The sequence below is a fragment of the Myripristis murdjan genome, chromosome 4 (genome assembly GCF_902150065.1).
Source record: "Myripristis murdjan chromosome 4, fMyrMur1.1, whole genome shotgun sequence".
Lineage (NCBI taxonomy): Eukaryota > Metazoa > Chordata > Actinopteri > Holocentriformes > Holocentridae > Myripristis > Myripristis murdjan.
The window spans coordinates 23465388-23486424 of NC_043983.1; the positions used below are offsets into that span (position 1 = coordinate 23465388).

Genomic DNA, 21037 nt, shown 5'->3' on the forward strand with positions numbered 1-21037 from the left:
TACTTTTTGCACAAGTTGCTGTTCTCTAACAAGGAGTTTAACGGCAAAATTCACATCAGGTGTTTGATGCTCCAGCTCATCGAGGTCGTATCATTAGGGAACGGCTGCTGGAGACTGGGGTACCTCAGATGGAGTGGCCTGCACTTTCTCCAGACCTGAATCCCATAGAAAACCTATGGGATCAGCTGAGTCGCCGTGTAGAGGCTCGGAGCTCTGTACCCCAGAACCTCAATGTCCTGAGGGCCGCCCTTCAAGAAGAGTGGGATGCCATGCCTCAGCAGACAATAAGTCGACTTGTGAACAGCATGAGACGTCGTTGTCAGGCTGTAATTGATGCTCATGGGCACATGACAAGTTATTGACACTGACATTTTTTGTTGTGGTATATCCACCACTGTTATTGGCTTTTGTTTCAAGAAATTGTTTGAGATGAGGAAATCACCAGTGTATGCTTCTACTTTAAATGCCCTACTTTCATGATATAATATCACTGTAGCGTGAACATTTTACATTTTCCATAAATTTCACCCAAAAACCAAATATCCCTAACTTTTTGTGAGTAGTGTATATCATGATACAGCACATTTTTAGTAAATTACAGTTTATATAAAATGACCACACATAGAGGCCTATTTCTTATTACATTTGAATTCTACAAATAAAAGGCACTTAATCATATTTTTTATTTTTGTCCTTTTATTTGGAACCTTTGTGCAATTTTTCAATTCAGCAGTAAACAAAATATAAAATATGTAAAATGGAAGTGGAATGATGAAAGAAGGCTATCGGTGATCTGTACATGCTTCGCAATGCTGGCACAATTCTTTTCCAGGCTGCAATCGTGCCCTGAATGTGCTATATGGAGTGACACTTCAATCAGTTACTGAGACCATTTACTTCTCTGTCAAAACACTGCTATACTTCCACTGCAGGTGTATATAGCTAGCTGCTGTAGAGGCTGCTGCCAGGGCTTCCTCCACATCTCCAAAACTGTAACTGCACATAGGTGACGCGAGGCCACGTATGTCTGCTAGATGTTTTTGTGTGACTTCCGTGTTTTGTGTCACTTGATGAAAACAACATGATGTCAGTTTTCATGTCTTATCAACCGGCTGGAACTGAGGAGGTTTGCCTATCTGTTGTAATATTTCCAGTTCATCCCCTAATTCTGTAGACTGCAAGGTGCTATTAAATTCACGGTGAGAAATAAATCAAAACATTGCTTTGAAGAGAACATTTTGTTTCATTGAATGCAGCCATGACTTCTGCTGTTTTTATCTGAGCTTCATTAGCGCAGTTAATAAAATGACAGAGCTGTCAGAGTTTTAGTGATTGGTGAAGTGTGACACTCAGAGCAAACGCTCACACCACTGTAGACCATTATGGTGTAGCTCCTGCTACACTTCCACACAAGATTTAACTTAAGCATGTTATTATGTATTTTATTCAGTTAGTTTATGTTGCCTTACACTCATCGGTGTGGTGCAGAGGAATGCTAAGTATTGTCCAAACTACAGAACTGCTGTAATACACTACCAGAATGAGTTGATTTGTGATGCAACAAAATAAACAATAGAGCAAAACTTGGGACAGTAGACGTTTTTCTACAGTTACACAATATTTATTGCCATTATTGAAAATAAAATTTGATTTATCACCTTATATCAATCAATCTTAATAAGTACTTAAGTATATATCCAATAATTATTTATGTAATATGTAAAGGCTACTTTTAGCCTCTGAAAGATACTAGAGGTCCTGATGTGCTTTAGCCTCCCTACACCATTCAGAGGTGCAGTTCCCTGTGTGTGGTGTGTGCCCCCTTGCTTGTAACCCTACATAAAATCAAAACTTATCTATTCCTGTTATTTTTGTATTTATATTTCCGATAGTTGTTGTTTTATTGTCCAGCCTTATCTTAAAATAGTGCATGCTGTGATTTTGATTCATCCACATTCTTCTGGAGTCAAACAGGTGAAACAGGGTGTGGTGGTTTTCTAGTAGCAGTGGTATTGTAAGCATGGCAGGTGTGGATGTGTGTTACTCACCCTCACTGGTTTTCCTCTGTCAAAGGACAGTCTACTAGCTACCATTTTCCCCCACTTCTGTGGTTACCACAGACTTGATTGTTGTTATTTTTCTTGTTATCATGATATGGGTTTTCTTCTGAACGCACTAAAGTTGATTGCTGCTGTAGAGGGAAGGTGACAGCAAACCACCATTGTTTTTATGACAAAGCTGATGATGGAGGCAGAGTGTTTTGAGCTGTAGGTTGCCATTGCTGCTGTAGTGTCATCAGAGGCTTCACTCCCACGCAGGTTTACTTACCATCAACATAACAGACTCAGTTCAATGCTGCAGCAAATTGTTGTATTTGAGATAATGTTTTGAAATTAAAGGGTTGCCTGATCAGCTTCATTAATATGGCATTGCCAATAGAATGAGTTTCTCTATTAGATTTGGTTTATGTGTGTAGGCCAATTGTGTTGTTGAGACAGAGAGCACAAAGAAGAGATAGAGGAAAGGGAAATCTTATTGTGGCACTAACACTGTGGACAGGAATTATTTTACACCAGGAAATTGATTTTAACAATGAATGGACTTATGGTATTTTCATGCAAGATGGATAAAATTGTCTTTCAAATAGCATATGCTGTCTTGTTCTTTAAGACATCATAATTGAATTGTGATTTTTAAAAAAGTCAAACAGTCCACTAACCCTTTTGTTTGTGTTTTTCTTTCTTTCCACAGAGGGAATTCCTCAGGTGTACTACTTTGGTCCCTGTGGGAAATACAACGCCATGGTGCTGGAGCTGCTTGGGCCCAGTCTAGAGGACCTGTTTGACCTCTGTGACCGCACCTTCTCCCTCAAGACCGTCCTCATGATAGCCATACAGCTGGTAAGGCCTGGAGGAGGGTGGGAGTGGCTTTACAGTTAGATCAGCCTGCTTCCATGGCTATACATTTTCTAGTTTGAATACATAGACCAGCAAAACATTTAAGATAGGTGGGGAAATGCCAATATGTTGCATGGTGAGGCGTAGTGTGTTATCTTAAATGTTAAGGATAACATAAGAATTGATAAAACATTCACAAGTTCACAGCTTGATTTTGATGTTACATTGCATACATAAAAACACACTAGTTACCACAGGAGTGTTTCTGGGAAGTCACCGCAATATTTTGAACATTTTCTAAAAATGCTAACAGTTCATTTGTTTGTGTGGAAAATCATAATTTTTGGCACTGACAATAAAATCTTGCTATATTACCTTTGTTTACATCCTTGTGTTCACATTATTTGGAGTCTTGAACTACTTGGTTCAGTGAAATTCAAGATTATAATCTTGTCACAACACTTTCTATTCTGCCAGATAACACGGATGGAGTATGTCCACACCAAGAGTTTGATATACAGAGACGTAAAGCCAGAAAACTTTCTGGTTGGGCGGCCAGGAAGCAAGCGGCAGCACACCATCCACATCATTGACTTTGGTCTAGCCAAAGAGTACATAGACCCTGAGACCAAAAAACACATCCCATATCGGGAGCACAAGAGTCTGACTGGGACGGCACGCTACATGAGCATCAACACACACCTGGGAAAAGGTGAGAGGATGTGCAGACCAGGGCAGTGGTGTGATTTGCACTTTAAATTGACATAACTAAGCTTTGCTCAAATTAGCATTCAGTTCTAAGTAAAGTAGAGATCCTGAACTCTCTGATGATATTAGACATGTTTACAAAACAGAAAGATCCAGGCAGTTAATATTTAAGCTTTGAAATTATTTTAAGGATGTACCTTGTGACCAGCAGATTATTAAGGGCTACAACAACCAACCCTTTATTGTGTCCAAGGTTGATAAGGTACAAGCATTTTTTTTTTTTTTTTTTTATCTTACCACTTCTGTTATGTCCTCTAAATTATGTTTTTTTGTATGTGGCTCAGGTATTTTGAAGGGAGGGCTGAACAATTGTTAAAGTTTTACTGAAATCTCAGTGGGGCAGAGTGTACTGTCCAAATCACAGAAGCTGTAATTGATAAAGCTAAATGTGTAACAAAATACAATATAAATGAAATGTTGTGGTGCTACACAGATGCCATGGCTTACATATTGTAGTCTCCAGATGTACAAAAAAAAAACAAAAAAAAAAACATATTGGTGTACAAAATGATCATTCCCACTAAATTGGGAATGAAATCGTGATTGCAGTTGCATGACATTACACATTTATTCGAACTGATTTACTTCTCAGTTGTCTATAGTTATCAAAGTAGATAACTTGTTCATTATTACAGAATTGTAGTTGTTATATATCTCAAACTGCCCTTGTTAACTTTGCTAGTTGATTATGAATTTGTTGTTCATTCTGGTCATATGGCTAAACTGCCCCTCCTGTCCTGTCTGTTGCAGAGCAAAGCAGAAGGGATGATTTGGAAGCACTGGGTCACATGTTCATGTACTTCCTACGAGGTAGCCTCCCTTGGCAGGGCCTAAAGGTACTGTGTTGTATTGGTTAATATTACCCTCATGTTGGCACGTACAGACACAGACCAGACTGCTGTAATCCCCTTTAATGTTGTGCAGAGAGATTTATATCCTTTCCTCTTACAGTATTCTGTTTCATACATGTCCACATGACCTCATGCACACAGAGCCTGGTGTTAGAAAATAACACCATCTTCACAATGGCAAAACTGGAATATCTCTTCACTGGACTGTGTGTGTGTGTGTGTGTGTGTGTGTGTGTGTGTGTGTGTGTGTGTGTGTGTTTTCTTAATGTGAACATGAAGTCTGCTTGGGTGAGAGAGAAGAGTACACCAGCTTCCATCTCTGCACTTAATGTCATCACACAGAAACTATTCACACCTCTGAAATTGTTTTACGTGCTGTTGCATAATCCAACCCCAATATCATCTGTTGTTTGTAAATGCATAAATTTCTCTTGGTTGTTTTAAGTAACAGGTTGCCATTGTCAGCATGCATGTGGGCCATGCACCAGTCATTGCTTTTTCACGTTTGTGATAGAACTCATTCCAGGGGTCGGCCATGAAGTGATAAGTCTGTAGTGGCAAAGGCAAAGCAGTTTCTCATTATAAAATTGGTGCATGTGATTCTGAATGACTCAATATTTAGAAATGGCTTACAAGAGGATTTGCATGTGCCTGTAACAAAAGTGTTCAGGATATAACAGATTTACATATTACACCTATTCATTTACATGGCCCCCAGCAATGCTTTGACCCAAATGTTGTGTATGTTGTGCATATTGCAAAGTTTTAGTTTGTTGAATCTGTGCTTTTCACTGTTTGGGTTGATGTGGGAGGAGGATAATTGATGGGCTGCTGCTTCACCATATCTCTTCCTTCTAGGCGGACACTTTGAAGGAGAGGTATCAAAAAATCGGGGACACCAAACGAGCGACACCAATTGAAGTGCTTTGTGAAACCTTCCCCGGTCAGTAGAATCTGCCATTTCCCTTTTAGTGTCTTGCTTTGTGTCATATTTTTTTCAAGATTTCATCATTATTCATCCAAATGGCAGTTTATTCAAATGTGGATATTTATTCTGTTTTGCTACAGAAGAGATGGCCACCTACCTGCGCTACGTGAGGAGGCTGGACTTCTTTGAGAAGCCTGATTACGACTACTTAAGGAAACTCTTCACTGATCTATTTGACAGAAACGGCTATGTCTTTGATTATGAATACGACTGGGTTGGCAAGCCACTTGTGAGTACCTCTCATCCATTCTTTTCCTCCTCCCTCCCTGTTCAAACCTGTTGATTGAACCATCAAGCTCCATAGTAGTTATTAGTATTAGGAGCATATCAGAGGTTCTTTGCAATTACTTTTATCTAAAATCCTTCTTACCGTGGGTGCTAAATATTCCTGGAAAAACATATTCCCACAAACCGCTCTTTGCCTTCCCAAATGTGAGTTATTTTTATTTTGCACAAACAGGAGAACTGGTGTGCTCAATTCCAAAATTCTTATGACTGCACTGGTTTCTCACCCAAAAAGCACAAAATTATAAAATAAAGCCACCAGCATTCACAAGTAAGTATATAACACTTAAAAAGGTGTTATATACATGTAGATTAGTGTTTGATACTTAGTTGATGCTTACTTGTGCATGCTCATTGCTTTATTTGTAGTTTGATTTTTGATTTTTCTATAGTGAGCATGCAATGTTTTGACCAAACAAATGACCTTCGCCAGCTAAATGATCACATGAATGTACCATTGCATGTCATCATGGTCACACCTGTGACAATGTGATTGGATAGTTGGATAATGGATTTTTATCAGGGATCACATCAAACCTCACCCCTAAATATCTATTTCCAGGAATGGGTTGATGTGATCACTGTTTTGGTTGCTCTTACCGTTTTAGTTATATGAATATGTCATTCTACTTTTGTCACTGCATGTTGACATGGTATATATGCAGAAACAATCCATTATCCAATTATCCAGTCAAGTTGTGACAGGTGTGTCCATAATGATTCATAAGTCTTCACATACTCACTAAATTTTCCTACCCTGCTGTGAATTCTGCACTTATCTTCCTTTTCTCTTGTTCTCTGTTTAAGTTCCTCTTTTCTGTTGTTGTTTTTTTGTTTTGTTTTGTTTTGTTTTGACATTTTGACAGTGATCTCCTTTCTTTCTGTTTTCCTCAGCCCACACCTATAGGCCCTATCCCCAGTGACACGCCCCTGCAGCCCAGCAGCCGAGACAAAGCACAACAGCAGACCAAAAACCAGGTGAGGTCATCACTGTCATTACATAAGACCACACCCACCCACCCACCAGCCTACTAACCAACCAAGCAACCAACCAACCCTGTCATTCAAGTTCCCCTGTCAGCCTACTGTTGCGCCCAACTGTGAGCAACTTCCTGGAAAAAAAAAAAAAAAATGTTTGCCGTTCAATTCCACTTCCCCCTCCCTCTCTGTTTCACTCTCTCTCTCTCATGATTTTGCTGTGAAACCGTCTTACAGCAATTAGGCTTTTTAAAAACATTGGTTTGCTGTTAAATTAAATGATGCTCTCCAGTGTGAGGGGGCTCTGCCACTCTACCTGGGAAACAAAGCTCAGTTTTTGCTTCAGAGTTTATCCTCCACAACCTGCCACTCTAAGCTCCAGTCATTGCATGCATGAGTTGAAAATGCAAAGTGCATTATTCATACCAGTAATGACAAGCTGTATGCTTAGTGTGTGACAAAGTGTATACCTGACTGTTTCTTTTAATTATTTTATGAGCATGCAATCCGAGCCTTGATCTTGTGATTTTTACCAGTGGGACATCAATGATAGTAACTCACATAGTTTGTAGGTTGCCAGATATTAAATAGTATATAACAGTCTGATGTTAAAATATTGCTGATTCATACAAAACGAGGTACAAATCAGGTTGTTGTACGTAATGTGCCTGACTCACCATTTCCTGTCGAGCCATATAAGCGGTGCATTAGATTTTATGATTGACTTATTACTGTGGACCCTAGCCTGTATTTATTACCCTCCATTTAATGTGATTGGCTTGGTGATGGCGTGACAGCTTTTGAGGCCTGCAAAGCACCACCTACTGCACCATGTTTGTGACTAAAGAAATCTCCAACAGAAAATCAGTAATCTATAAAGTTAGAAATGTAATCTTCTCACCTACAATATTTTATTGATTAGCTGATACCATCTGTCAGTCTTCTTTTTTTTTTTTTTTTGTTCTGGACTATATAGTAGTGCACATAATGTTGTTCAAAAATGGGAAAAATGGCCCTTTAAACAGCACTCGCTATATCCAAAAGGCTGAATGTGAACTGGTCATTGTTCCTGGTCTTCACTAGCAAAATAAAAATAAGGAATCTCTTAAAGGGAATTTCCTTTTCAAATTGGCTCTGCAATTAAAAGAACAATGTAAAAAGAAAAAAATACATGCACTGTATGCAATATATGCATACAGATGCACTTTAAACTTCTATATTGAAAAACAGCAATAATTATAGATAAATAAAACCTCCAGTTGTAGTAATCCTGGTACCTTAATATTGTTTTGTGTACTTTATGGATTCCACAATGATAGCTGAGGTTATATCTGTCTGATCAAGGCTGTTTTTCAGTTGTTGTTTTTTTCTTTTACTCCTGCATGACTATCAGTGTGTTGATCTGTGCTTTTCATAAATTTTTGCTTCCCCACACCCTTCTATTAACATAGTTTGTCTTAACAAGCCTGCTTCTGCTTGGGAGATGTCTTCTATAATTTTTTTGTTTGTTTTTGTTTCTTTTTTCTTGTTTTTTCTATTCACTACCCCCTCCTCCTCATCCCTCCCATCCCCTCACCTTTACCCTCACTCCTCCCACCACATTACCTCACCCCACCCTCTGACCTCCACTCCACTCCGCCAACCCCTCCCTCCCTCCTCTACACTCCACCACCTCCTGCCTCCACCCTTTTGCTCTTTGCGTCAGTCGCCTGAGCCCAAAGGAAGTGAGTCTCAACCCACTCCCGTGACCAATAAGGAGACTCTGGGGTCCCACCTTACAGCTGAGCGGCTGGGGGGCTCTGTTCAGGTACTGCTGCTGCTGCTGCTGCTGCTCGGCTAGCTAGTGCATGAAGCCGCATGGCTCTCTGTGTGTCTGACTCTCCCCACACTGCCTGTCTGCCAGGTGGTCTGTCTCACTTACTCTGTGCATCTGCACCAAACTGATCCTGTCCCCGTTCTGTCTGCTCTCGCTGCCGCGCTCGCCTCCTCTGCCCTAGGCTAATCACAGGATGGGCAATGCAGAGACAGCTTGCACAGCGGCTGCTGTCATGCAAAAGCCCCATGAAAACGGGATTCCCATATTATTAGAAAGTTATATGAGCTCTGCATAGAACTGCAGCTTTGTAGATTTTTTTCAGTTTCTAAATCAATAAGGATACACAAGAATAATGTAGTCTGTAAATGAAAGTTTCACTCATTTTATATCTTATAAAATTGCCATTTGTTCATGACCACAAGAGGCCATTGTCATAAATTTTGTGATGTAAATATGCCACCTAGTGTTTGCTAATAGAACTGCAGACTTCAGGTCTAGTCAGTATAATTAAGACATATCAGGTTTTAATGCTGAACTGCTCTCATTATCTGAGAAAGCTGGAAATTGTTTTTTGGATGTGAATATGCAGTTCCCCACTCAGCGACATGATGTGTGAGTGAAGTCCTTGCATCCTTTCTTTTGCACATGTGCAGGTGATGAGCTCAACAAATGGCGAGCTGAACACTGACGATCCCACCGCTGGACACTCCAATGCTCCCATCACCGCTCCCACCGAGGTTGAAGTGGCTGACGAAACCAAGTATGAAATGACTGTTGAGATGCACAAAAACAGAATCTGGTCATACCATTGTTTCAAAATGTTTTGGCATGCCTCCTCCAAGTCCTTTCAAATAATCTGTTCCTGTTTTTTTCTTCAGGTGCTGTTGTTTCTTCAAAAGGAGAAAGAGGAAAGCCCTCCAGAGGCACAAGTGAAAGAGAAGATAAAGGAGAGAACTTGAAACATTCTGGTCACTGTCAAGTTTTAAATGGAAGCAACTACACAGATCCCCATCTCTATCTCTTTCCAGCTCCCCTCCCTTCCCATCTCTCTTTATACCCCCCTCACATTAGTTCCCCTCCTGTCACCCGCGCTCTCTTTCTCGTTCTCAGTGCTCCCCTGCTACTGGCGAGTAAAGGAATGTTGTAGTCCTACTGACTCCACAACAGACTCTGGTTCCTTTATCAAAGAAAAATAAAGTACTTGCATTATAAAGGGGGCTTGAGACAAAGTAAAAAGCTGTAACAATGAAATGCGAATACCGTGACGTGAATATGAAAAAAAGATACTGTTTGAAACAGTTGTTGTATTCTAGATTCCATAAAGAACATGTATTGTTCCAGCAGTCAGCCATTGGTCTGGGGGAACTTGTTCAGTGGGTCGAGTGAAAGAAACCTGCTCCTTAGAAAATATAGTTCTTCTTTTGTGGGATCAAGGTAAGAGACAAACATGAACTATATTAATGTTAAATCTGCAATCACTGAGAGACACAGGAAGCATTTCATCTATAAAGCAGAATTTGGAGGATTTTTATGTAATTTTTTTCCCTCTTTTTTTTTTGTAATTGAATCCTCAGTTTTCAAAGTTCGAATCCCTGCATTGAAAACAAACTTACTTTTATGTTGTAGTGTTCTGGAATTTTTTTTTTTCCTCACTGTCTTCTTTTTTTTTTTTTTTTTTTTTTTTTTGTCTGTCAACGTGGACTTTGTAGCACAGTCACTGGCCTCAGGTACTGTGGAAGATTGAGAGAAACAGATATTAAGCTCTCTTATTGCACTTTTGGGGAAAAAAAAACAAGTACAGTGGAATTTTAGGTTTGAAATTAACAATTAAGAAAACAACTTAATAAAGACTGATCTAGGAAGAGTCCTTCACAAGGGTTATATCTGAGTTACGGACAGAAAATGTTGTCAATTTACATGAAACAAGATATGTCTTTCGATTTTATTTCTTACATCAAAATAATTTACCAGGAAATCATAGTTTGTGCCTTTCCAAGTAAAATGTTTAAAGCTCAAGTGAGTGTCCCGCAATGAAATTTTATCTGCTCTGTCCCAAATGCTCACTGGATTACTGTGTGTGTGTGTGTGTGTGTGCGCCTGTGTGTGAGTGAATGTTTGTATTCCTGGAAGTAGTATAAGTTAAAGTGTGTAACAGGACACGTGTAGAGATCCCTTCTTCTCACCTGTATGCAGCACACAGCTCTTCCCCACACCCTTCCTACTTTGACAATCAAAACATCCATACAGTGGCAATGTTTGGTTTCCCCAAAGCCTGCTGCAAACTACCATGGAAAGATGTTAGGACAGAGTGTGCATGGTGCCAGCCCAAGGAAACAAACCAAATCTGTTTGTACTTTTGTTTTCTGATGAGGAGATGACAGCTCGACTTGCAGCTTAGTGACGTTGACCTGTTGTTTACATGGTACGGTGTCTCTGGAATTAAAGGGCTGCTGTTACTGGGCCTGAACGAAAGAAGCCACCCAGATCCAAGTGTACCAGATTGGAAAAACAACTGTTTTATTTGTTTGTTTCCCGGTCAGTTCCTTGCTGCTGCTAACAACGGTAGTCATGTGTATTTCTTTGATCATTAATGTCATTTATTTTTCCTTGGCCAAGATGAGATGTATGTCTGACAACTTGGTGCTCTGTTTGCCTCCTGCATTGTGTACATCCAGTTGGAGTCTCTTGTACAGTTTCAACATTAGAGATCATAATTCTTTCAGCCTTGAGTTATTAGGAGTCCCCACTGAGCCTCATAACGTTTGTGACTCCATTGTAAATAATATTAATTTTAGATTGAACTGTCACGCAGGACTGCCCTTCCACTATATGACAACAGTGAGTGAAATGAGTAATGGCCATGTGAAACCGCAATGTATGTGACATATGAAGTCATTTGGAGAAGCTGGGTATGTTTCCCGTGCAAAAATAAGATTGGGCTAGTGTTTGAAAGCAGCAATATTTCAGATATATGACTCAAACAGGAATGGAATGGCAACACATTTGACATCAGAGACAGGATAGCTATTGAGCCTCTGAAAAAGTTGTTGAGAATTTATGATAGTGCTGTGTCATCGCTCAACACCTACACACTGCAGGTCTCAAGAGTAGTAACCTTACTGTATTAAGAAAAGCTAACAAAATGTGTTAACTTTTTAATCGTGTGATCTGGGAATGTTTACATATTCGAAGCAGATAACGTGCCACAAGTTTGATCAGCGATTTGTGAACTTGATGTTATAGTTTCACAGCTGTCAAGAAACTTCATTTTAAGTTGTGGTGGAGAGGTGAACGTTTATAAAGGTGCAGCATGAACTGGATGGGGGGGGAGAAAAGTGGGTTCCATGTTTGAATCACCCACCATGTGAACAACAGAAAGAGGAACAAACTTCTTGGGTAACCGCGTCGAAACTCACGAGTTTTCAAATCTGCTCATGCCCACGGCTTGGTTAGTCGCCCCATTACATTATAAATGAGGCGTGTACAATGCAAAGCTTCATGCTGGGCGCATCATCATAACCTGTTTCTGCAGAGACATCCTATCTCCAGACATCCCGAAGACCTGGAGCTGCGCAAGTGCGCTTTTACGCGCGAGGTCGCCAGCGCATCCAAATGGCCGCTGAAATTTCAGAGAATTAGATTTGGCATCCTGACTTATGTTGGAGTATTAAACTACCCCTTAAATACTAAACCGGTTCAGCTGACCAGCGTGGGGACCCAGCTTGGCGTAATCCATTACATTACGTGTACTATAGGTTCATTAATTGGGCTTTATTTTGGACATCGTTGAGTTGGAGATGCTATAAGACCAAGGTTGAACTGTGTTTGCTTAACGTCTGTTAGTGTAACCATTTGCATTATGTATTTGTAAATATGAAAACGACAGATCTCTAATTGTGAATAAAAGTTTTATCACAGGAATTTAATCAGTCATGGAGCAGTCTGTGTCCACCGACCGGTCTTTGCCAGTCCACAGGCGGTTATGTTACGCAGTAGGACATTTCCTAAACGACATCTGCGCATCTTTGTGGCTTACCTATTTTTTGGTCTACTACCACTCCGTGCTGAGCTTTGACAGCACCTACGCAGGGGTGTTGTTGCTTATTGGTCAAGTGGCAGATGGAGTGTCTACACCTCTGATTGGATATGAATCCGACAAAACATCGGGCTTCTTGGGATATGGCAAGAGAAAAACCTGGCATTTATTGGGTAAGTATTGTGATCTCTTGTCCTACACAACAGAGGAAATATATGCAGATACAACTAAACCTGAATTACTGACAGGAATATTGAACTGGCATTCTACCATAAACTGCAAGGACAATATAAACCAACTATTAATTACCACAGTGACACTTAAACATTACCATGATCCCATAGGTTACCAACACCAAAAAGTATGACAAAAATTCTGCACACACCAGTGACTCTGTCTACTATAATCGCACAAGTCTCTAGGTATAGAATATTCTATGAATATTAAAGGGACTTTGCCTTCTGATGTCATTGTTTCTGAGTGTGCCCTGAGTTTAATCACAGGGTAACATGAGCATATTTTTAACTTCAATTCTTAACTATGTTTGGCCACTGAGAGTTAGTCATTCTTGTCATTACTCCTGCCGCCCCCACGTAATTTCACCTCTCTATCAGGAAATACACACATCTCCAGCCACTGTTTCTCCCTCCATCCTTTTTTCCCCTCCCCTTCCTCTTCTCCAGGGACTGTTTGTGTGCTAGTGTCTTTCCCCTTCATCTTCAACCCGTGCCTGGCCTGTAATGCCAGTCCGCCCCAGTGGGCCCAGTTCATTTATTCCTGCCCCTTCATCATCATCTTCCAGTTTGGCTGGGCCGCCACCCAGATCTCTCACCTATCCCTCATCCCAGAGCTGGTGTCCAGTGAGAGTGCCAAGGTGGAGCTCACGGCCTACAGGTGAGGCCATCAAGGCCAACTATCAAGCCCTACAGGTGGGCAATAATAAAAGATTCGACCTTGTTATTTTCAGAATGGGGTTTCCTCATTTTTAAAGGCTAGTATTAAACATAAATTCCTAAGTATCAGAGTGAGCTGTTTCAAACTGCTAAAGGCCTTGTTAAGTAGAAACAACACTTTTTTTTTTTTTTTTTTAAGTACAGTTGGGTTATTCTATTTTATATATCGGTGGCCTCATATACCACCCAAAGGGCAATCCACATTTTAATTTCTTATCTTCCTGAATCCTGATTATTCATTGTTTGTATGCGCTTCAGGTGTTAGATTATTCTGTGGATTCAGCAGCAATATAAGATGACTGTTGATTTTACCTCTTGGCAACACTTGTACGAATGCTTTGGCATTGCAGGAGAAATTACCAGAAGTAATTTCTTTTCATGGTGATTCTCTATGGTAGATGTTTGTGTCTTTCACCATGGTGATGCTATGGAAAGCACCAGCACACGTTTCCAGTCAATCTCCTTGACAAAGTTCACCCACAGAGCAGCCCGCTGGTCCATCTCTTTGTATTGACGACTCTAGGCTTCTTCCCAAAAGCATTACTAAAGCGAGTTCATCTTTGATCTGTGCAATTACAGCTGAACAAAGATGAACTTATTCTCTTCAGTTTTTTAGAAAAGTTGATCCTTATGAACTTTTTGAGGCAACAGAGATCAGTGCAATGTTCAGCCTGAATAGAAGGAGCCAGTGGAAGAGTCACCTTAGTCACTTTCTTTATCTGATCTTGCTATTTTTCCAGGATCTCCCCCTTTGCTTCTCTCCCATTCCTAAAATTGATCTAAACACCCATTAAATTGTGGTCCAAACTAAGGGACTGAACCTCGATACAGAATGACTGGACTGGTTGTCCTCAGCTAGACAAAGCAGCAGACTTAGCATCAGTTATGGGCTGTTATTTTTACCTATGAGAGACACAACAGAGGAAGTCATCTCCCACAGAAAAGTGAAGCAACTTGCTTTTGTGTAATGTGGTAGTACGGTAACACACAGTTTATGTCTGTGATATGACAGGAAGAGTGGACATTATAGTAGTAAACCCAAAAGTATTCAGTGTCCTCTTTGGTCTTTATGTGAAAAGTGGTTGAAGGATTTTCCTCCCTGTGCAGGTACGCATGCACTGTAGCGGCCAACATCACCGTGTACGCCGTGGCATGGCTGCTCTTTCACCTTCAAGCTCAGGACAGCCTCGACCCCTCCATCACAGATGATTTGGGCCAGGTGGACATCCCTCTGTTTCGGGTAAGGACTCCTGAAGAGTCTCTGCACTGGATCAAAGTGTGAAGCAGCTGATGTTGGTTTGTTCAGAGGTGATCACACTGATACAATATGATGAGCTTTCATCTGAGCTCTCCCTCGCTGTCCATAGACCCTGGTTCTGATTGTGCTGGGTATTGGGGCGTTATTCTCCCTGATATTTCATGTGGGCACAAAAGAGAAGGCTCCTCGTAGGCAGGAGGAGATGTCGGACTCAGACAGTGAGGTGCAGCCCCTGGTCTTTTGTGAATCGCAGTCTGTCCTCCAGTGGAAACACTGGCTGAAGGAGCCCTCCTTCTATCAGGTGACTCCTAAATCTGAACCGATTCAGACACATTCCCCTAATGACTTTCAAAGCAATGCAACTTTGAATACTGTTGTTAATGAAGTTATATTGTCTGGTAAAACTGTGATGCTGTCACTAACAAGTTAAACTTTTCTTTGCTGCAGGTGGCTTTTCTGTATATGTGCACCAGACTGATAGTCAACATGTCTCAAACCTACATCTCTCTGTACCTCACCAACTCCCTATTGTTACCAAAAGTAAGACTTTGTATTCACACACAAATTTATAAAGTTTTTAGGCAGCCTCTTCAAAACAGCCCTATTGCAATGTAATATTTAATTTCCTTCTCTCCTCAGAACTACATTGCCGTCATACCGCTGGTGATGTATGTCAGTGGCTTTGTGTGTTCGCTGGCTATGAAACCAATCAGCAAACTCATAGGCATCAGTGTGAGTCTCTCAGTTTTCACAATTTCCATTTGGTTTGGTGTCTAGCACAAGCTTAAACGTAAGCAGTGGCTAAAAAACAAGCTCCAGAGTCATTTTGGTAAACTGTTCTGGTCTTTAAACAAACCAAATTAATGGATTAATGCTATTAGATTATCACTGCTATAAGCACCTTGAGATAATGTCATATATTCACTCAACAAGATTCTTCCATTCTTATTAAACACATGACCGCACCACGTGATTAATAAATTGCACTGTTCAAAGACGACATGTATTTGTCTGTTGTCAGATGACCTATTTGGTGGGCCTGCTCTTGGTGGTCGCTTTCGCCTCCTGGGTGGGTTTGGATGTGAACATGGGTGCTGAGCGCATCTATGGAGCCACGGTGCTGCTGGGAGCAGGTTCTGCAACCATCCTGGTCATGTCTCTGTCCATGACGGCCCAGGTGATCGGGGAGCAGACGGTAGGTGGAGGATTGGCTGGACTGAATGCTCTGGATGGTCCTTACAGAAAGATTTAGCCAGGAGGAATGTGAGTCTGCAGAGTGTGACAGTTGGTGTCCAGTCTGCTCAACGGGGGGATCTCACAGCCAAGTTGTTGGTTCCAACACAGAAGTTTCCTCTCCTGCCAAAAACCTGCTCAGTGGGGAACCAGTGCAAAAAAGAAAAAAAAAAAAAGCCAAGCACACAAATCTGTGGAGTAAAGCTGAGGTCAAATGTTTTGTAGCTCTGTCCCACCATATCTGAATGTGTGAAAACATTTTGTATGAATCCATTCAAATATCTGAATGTGTAAAAAAAAAAAAAAAAAGTTTGGATCAAGTGAATTCAGATGTTAAAATCTGAATCAATAGATTCGATTTTTGAATCCGTAACGAGATCTGTAGCTGTGCGTGACATTGTGTGAACAAATGAGAAATGATCATTTCCAATGTGAGAGTGCATAAAGAAGGTTTGCACAAAGGACTGCAGCTGCACATCAAAGATTTCAGTTACAAAAAGGTTTACAGCTGCACATCTATCTCTTTGTTGCTGGAAAAAAAAAATTCACGCAAAACTCCAAGTTAACAGCCGCAGACCAAATCTACAAGTACTTTTGTTCCACATTTGACTGGAAAGCCAGTGAGATTAACATATGAGATTAACATATTTGACTATCCAATCACAGAGCGAGCGTGGCGGGCCTTTCTAGCAGTTTGTCCTGGACTACAAAGCCTGTGGGCCAGATACACAAATAAAGATCATGAGTCAGTCAACTCAGATAAACTCCTGATAAACAGACTAATGCAGGCAGCTGGGCGCATTAGACTGCAGGGCTGTACTATTAGGGCTTAGCAGGCAGCCACTGTTATGATACTAATAGAGGGGGCAAATAATATATTACAGCAGTCCAATGTGACGTATATGGTGTGTTCAACCTCCAGCAAGGCACCACAGCTTCCACGGGAACAGCCATGAAAATGAGCATCATGACAAATATTTCCAGCCTAACTTATGTTTTTTTTTTTTTTTTTTCACACATTCACACATTTGAATGTATTCACACAAACTGCTTTCACACATTCAGATATGGCGATACACAGCTTCAACACATTTGACTCAAATTTTATTCCGTACATTTCCTCGATGTCACCTGCCACTTAAAATCGCCGTATTTTGGAAATGAAAGAAAAAAAGTGCAGTCAGTTTGTTAAGGTGAGGTTTCAGTCTTTTAATGAGTGTCAAGACAAAAGATCAGATGCAATATGGATTTAGAAAAAGGCTGCATTTTACTTTAAAGGCCCACATCAGGATCAGCTGTTTGGTCGTAAAAGGGCTTCTTGAAAATCTGCAAGTGTTTTCTTTTGGTGAGCTCTCAATGGCAACTCCCATGCTTGTCATATTTAAAGGTCTGGTAGTGGTGTGCGTGTGTGTTGTCATTCATTGTACTTTATGTAAGATCATCACATCAGTAAGGTGTTTTTGCGCCACTGAATCACTAAAGATGCTTTACAGAAAGTGTTGGCCCTGGTCCACGTCGATGTTAGATGTCACACTAATTAAACAGGAGGGCTTGTAGCGGTGTGTGTGAATCACAGCTCATGCTTTGTTCCTTTGGCATCTGTTTCTGTGTCTTTTCTCGTTCCCATCTCTCCCCTGTCCTACTGTCTGGAGAGAAAAAAAAAAAAAACACTGAAAAGTTGACCCTCCTCTTCACAAACAGTGCTGTGAAAAACTGTATGTTTTCCAGACGGGTTTCATCCCATTGTGCATCGATGTAATAACTGTAATAATCTTTTATCTGCCATTCAAATTCTCCTTTGTTCGGCAGCAAAGTGGAGCCTTTGTCTATGGATCAATGAGCCTCACAGACAAAGTGGCTAATGGTTTGGCAGTCATGCTGATCCAGAGCCTCCGACCGTGCAGGTGAGACTGACTGACAGCCGGCTTCCATTCCACCGGGCTCGTGTCTTTCTTTCTTTTTCTTTCTCCCTTAAATCAAAAGTTTAGAGGAGGCTGTGAAATGCAGCCGCTGCTCCTTAAGCCACATCAACAGCAGACACTCTCTGTTTTCACTTCCTGCAGACGTTTTTCTGTTTGGTCAGAATGCAAGGCAGAAACGTCTTATTTATTCATATTTTTCAGTGATTCCCCTGGTGACCTGTGTTTGCAGAGGCTTTATACTTTTTGTGTAGTTGATTATCCTGACCCAAATATGCACCACAATTTGAGAAAAAGTTTGTACAAGTTAAAACTTTTTATTTGAGTTTGCCTCTCATCTCTCAAAAGTCATAATTCTTGTACTTTTTTCTGTTAGAGTTCAATAAAAGTTGCTCAGCTCTCTCTCTCTCTTTCCTTTGTGTGTTTTCCTCCTCTAAAGCACTGAGGCATGCTGTCCATCCTGTGTTTGGTTCTACCGTGACGTCATGGTGACGGTAACCGGGGGTGTGGCTGCAGCAGCAGCTGTCTCCCTCGTCACAATCCTCATCTGGCCAATCAGGATTCGTCAAAATCGAGGTTTGAAATCTGACTTTTGACTTTTTCATGGTCACATACAGCACATGCACATTACACACATGCTCACACACATGCACACGCTCACACGTGCACACACACACAACCCCAAATGCCCTCACAGGCACAGTGGTTTCTCAATAGCAAAACAAGCACACACACACACACACACAAAGTACACACAACCATCCACTGTGTTGGAGGAGTGTGTGGTGGTGTAGATCATATAGAGTTACATCATATAGGATTTGCAGTAAATGTTACTAAAATTTTCACACATTTTCCCCTTTTATGTGTAAAATTGCCAAGTTTTCACCAGGATGAAGAGCCCAGCTCACAGAATTAACCTCCACAAGGCTCCTTCTGTACCCACTAATCTCTGGAAAAGGAAGGAAAGGAAAAGAAAGCGTTTTAGGGTTTTAAAGTTTTTAGGATTGAGCTTATTGAGCTTTTTGAGGTGGACAGAATGCAGCCACACTGCCATCTAGTGTGTGAATACTAAACTGCACTGCCCTCCTGGAGGGTTCACACTGTACTTGTGTCCTAATTCTAGTCACAAAAAAAGAAGATGGAATTAGTTAAGAAATTTTCCTCATGTGCAAAAATGTTTGTTTGAAAGTATAAAGCATATTGATCATATTGATTAAAAATGTAATTCCTTTACAGCTCTACGTCCCGTTTCTGCTCTGAATGGACCCAGATGAGTGAGAAGTAAAACACCCCTGACTTCACTGACCAAGTTTTCATCTGTGGGACAATAAAAGAAAAAAAATTAAAAAACCAAACATTGTACCAGTAGATGGAAAACTACATGAAAATGAAACACCACTATCTATTCTGAAGGGAATATTGAATTGGATTTGCACAGTAACGAGAGAGATTTTTAGTTTATTCATTTCTGACCTCTTTCATTTTTGTCTTAATATTATCTACCATCGTCTGATAAATTGTACTCACTGTGTGTATTAGTATGTATTTTTGTTTTTTGTCCTGGGAGTGTAGATCTAGTTTGTCTATGCGAGGGCAGTTGGAATGATTTTTTTTTTTTTTTTTTTAATGCATCACTGCAGTCATTTCAGAGTCACCTGAATTTGATTTTTAGTTTTCTGGAGTTTGAATTTGAATCAATCACAATCAGTTATTAGGGACATGGGACATTTGTTTTTGCAGTCTGACTTTTGGCCCATTTACTACAATTATCCCACATTTTAGATCATTCTGCAAATCATGAGATTTGAGGTCTGCACACTGTTAAGCTCCCTATAAATCATTTTACTCTATTCCTATTTTTTTAAACTGTTTCAATGTGTGAGATCTTCCTCAGGCCCTTCTTACAGATTGAAACATTGCTTCAAAAAAAGAGAATAAAATTATTTATTGGGAGCTTAACAAAAGTACACCATATGATCTCAGATTGTTTTTTCTTGTTTTTTTTTTTTTTTTTTAATATCAGTGGTCCTTAAATATGTACAAACTGGACCACAAAACCCCATTTAATAAAATTTAGACCCTGGGAATGTCCCTGAGAGCATTTTAATTTTTAGATATGACTTTATGCTGCACGTCAGGAAGTTATACGGACAGTTAAACTTACCCAACTTTACATTTGCTCTCACTGCACTAATTTCTAGGAAGTTAAATCAAACAGTTCCTCATGAAGCTGGGCTGAAGCCTCTCCAGGACCTCCGGTTGCGGGAACCCTTAGGAAAGAAATGACCTGAATGCTTTCTGCAGCCTCTTTAAAGAGCAGTTTTTAGTTATTTAAGTTATTTAAGGATCATAGGCTCTGAAGAGAATATTTCTGCTTTATGGTGTGTGTATTTCCAGGTGTTTGGTGTGAGTGGACTGACACACACCAGTTGAGGGCACTCTATGTCAAAACATTGTCAAATAAACCCAACATGTGCATGTACTAGTGTTACTCTTTGTGTACATTTTTATTGCTTTGTCTTTTATCAAGAGGAATGTCATTGTGAATATTTACAGAACAGGCAGTCCAGTCATGATGATGATTTAAATGAGTTTAAAAAAGCTGGGAACTGGTAATAAACACACGCCTGTCACCATGTAACAGTTAATTTAAATATTAACACACAAACCAAACACCAACACATTTACCAGCAACCCAGCAGCCATTAGCTACTCATCAAGAATAATACTGCCTCATGAAATAATATTCTTGATGTTGTTATTGTTTAGCTGTTAATGAGTAATGGTTTTAAGATTAAGATTTTTACAATCCCATAGCAAAAAAAAAGGCCAGTATTTCTGTGCAGCTGGGTTTGTGTCAATTACAACCCACCAAGCCAATTTATTAAAATCACAAATTAGTTAATTTAAGGTGCTATGAGGCATTTTCACACCAGTAAATCATTACCAGATTAATTTTGAGACAGTGGCACAACAGCAGTAGACAAACAGGACTGGTAGCTTCAACGTTGTATTTCTAATTAAGACTTATTAACAATATTTGTTTTATAAA

General features: G+C 40.2%; 2 protein-coding genes across 6 annotated transcripts in view; both read left to right on the forward strand.

Moving 5' to 3' along the window:
* Window positions 1-10599, forward strand: part of csnk1g2b (casein kinase 1, gamma 2b) — a 37585-nt gene extending 26986 nt beyond the window's left edge. For 2 of the 5 annotated variants that reach the window (XM_030049101.1, XM_030049102.1), the window contains exons 4-12: window positions 2752-2900; window positions 3375-3609; window positions 4416-4501; window positions 5375-5459; window positions 5585-5733; window positions 6684-6767; window positions 8473-8574; window positions 9237-9343; window positions 9462-10599. In XM_030049101.1, coding sequence (XP_029904961.1) covers window positions 2752-2900; window positions 3375-3609; window positions 4416-4501; window positions 5375-5459; window positions 5585-5733; window positions 6684-6767; window positions 8473-8574; window positions 9237-9343; window positions 9462-9516 — 1052 coding nt within the window. In that variant the 3' untranslated portion in view covers window positions 9517-10599. The remainder of the gene's footprint in view (window positions 1-2751; window positions 2901-3374; window positions 3610-4415; window positions 4502-5374; window positions 5460-5584; window positions 5734-6683; window positions 6768-8472; window positions 8575-9236; window positions 9344-9461) is intronic. The other 3 variants (XM_030049104.1, XM_030049105.1, XM_030049106.1) reach the window with 3 other exon arrangements.
* A 1887-nt stretch (window positions 10600-12486) lies between these two features.
* On the forward strand, window positions 12487-20467 carry mfsd12b (major facilitator superfamily domain containing 12b). Its single transcript, XM_030049099.1, has 10 exons — window positions 12487-12792; window positions 13303-13513; window positions 14680-14812; window positions 14940-15131; window positions 15278-15370; window positions 15470-15562; window positions 15852-16025; window positions 17873-17967; window positions 18422-18558; window positions 19222-20467. Exons 1-10 carry the CDS (start codon window positions 12516-12518, stop codon window positions 19257-19259), a joined length of 1443 nt encoding a protein of 480 aa, XP_029904959.1. The 5' UTR covers window positions 12487-12515; the 3' UTR covers window positions 19260-20467.
* The last annotated feature ends 570 nt before the right edge of the window (window positions 20468-21037 follow it).

What these genes read in the sequence shown, in the direction of transcription:
- mfsd12b (XM_030049099.1), top strand. Translation starts at nt 12,516, where the DNA reads ATGGAGCAGTCTGTGTCCACCGACCGGTCTTTGCCAGTCCACAGGCGG. An exon ending in TGGACATCCCTCTGTTTCGG is followed by an intron (nt 14,813 to 14,939) that starts GTAAGGACTCCT and finishes CGCTGTCCATAG; the next exon opens with ACCCTGGTTCTGATTGTGCT. An exon ending in CAGAGCCTCCGACCGTGCAG is followed by an intron (nt 17,968 to 18,421) that starts GTGAGACTGACT and finishes CCTCCTCTAAAG; the next exon opens with CACTGAGGCATGCTGTCCAT.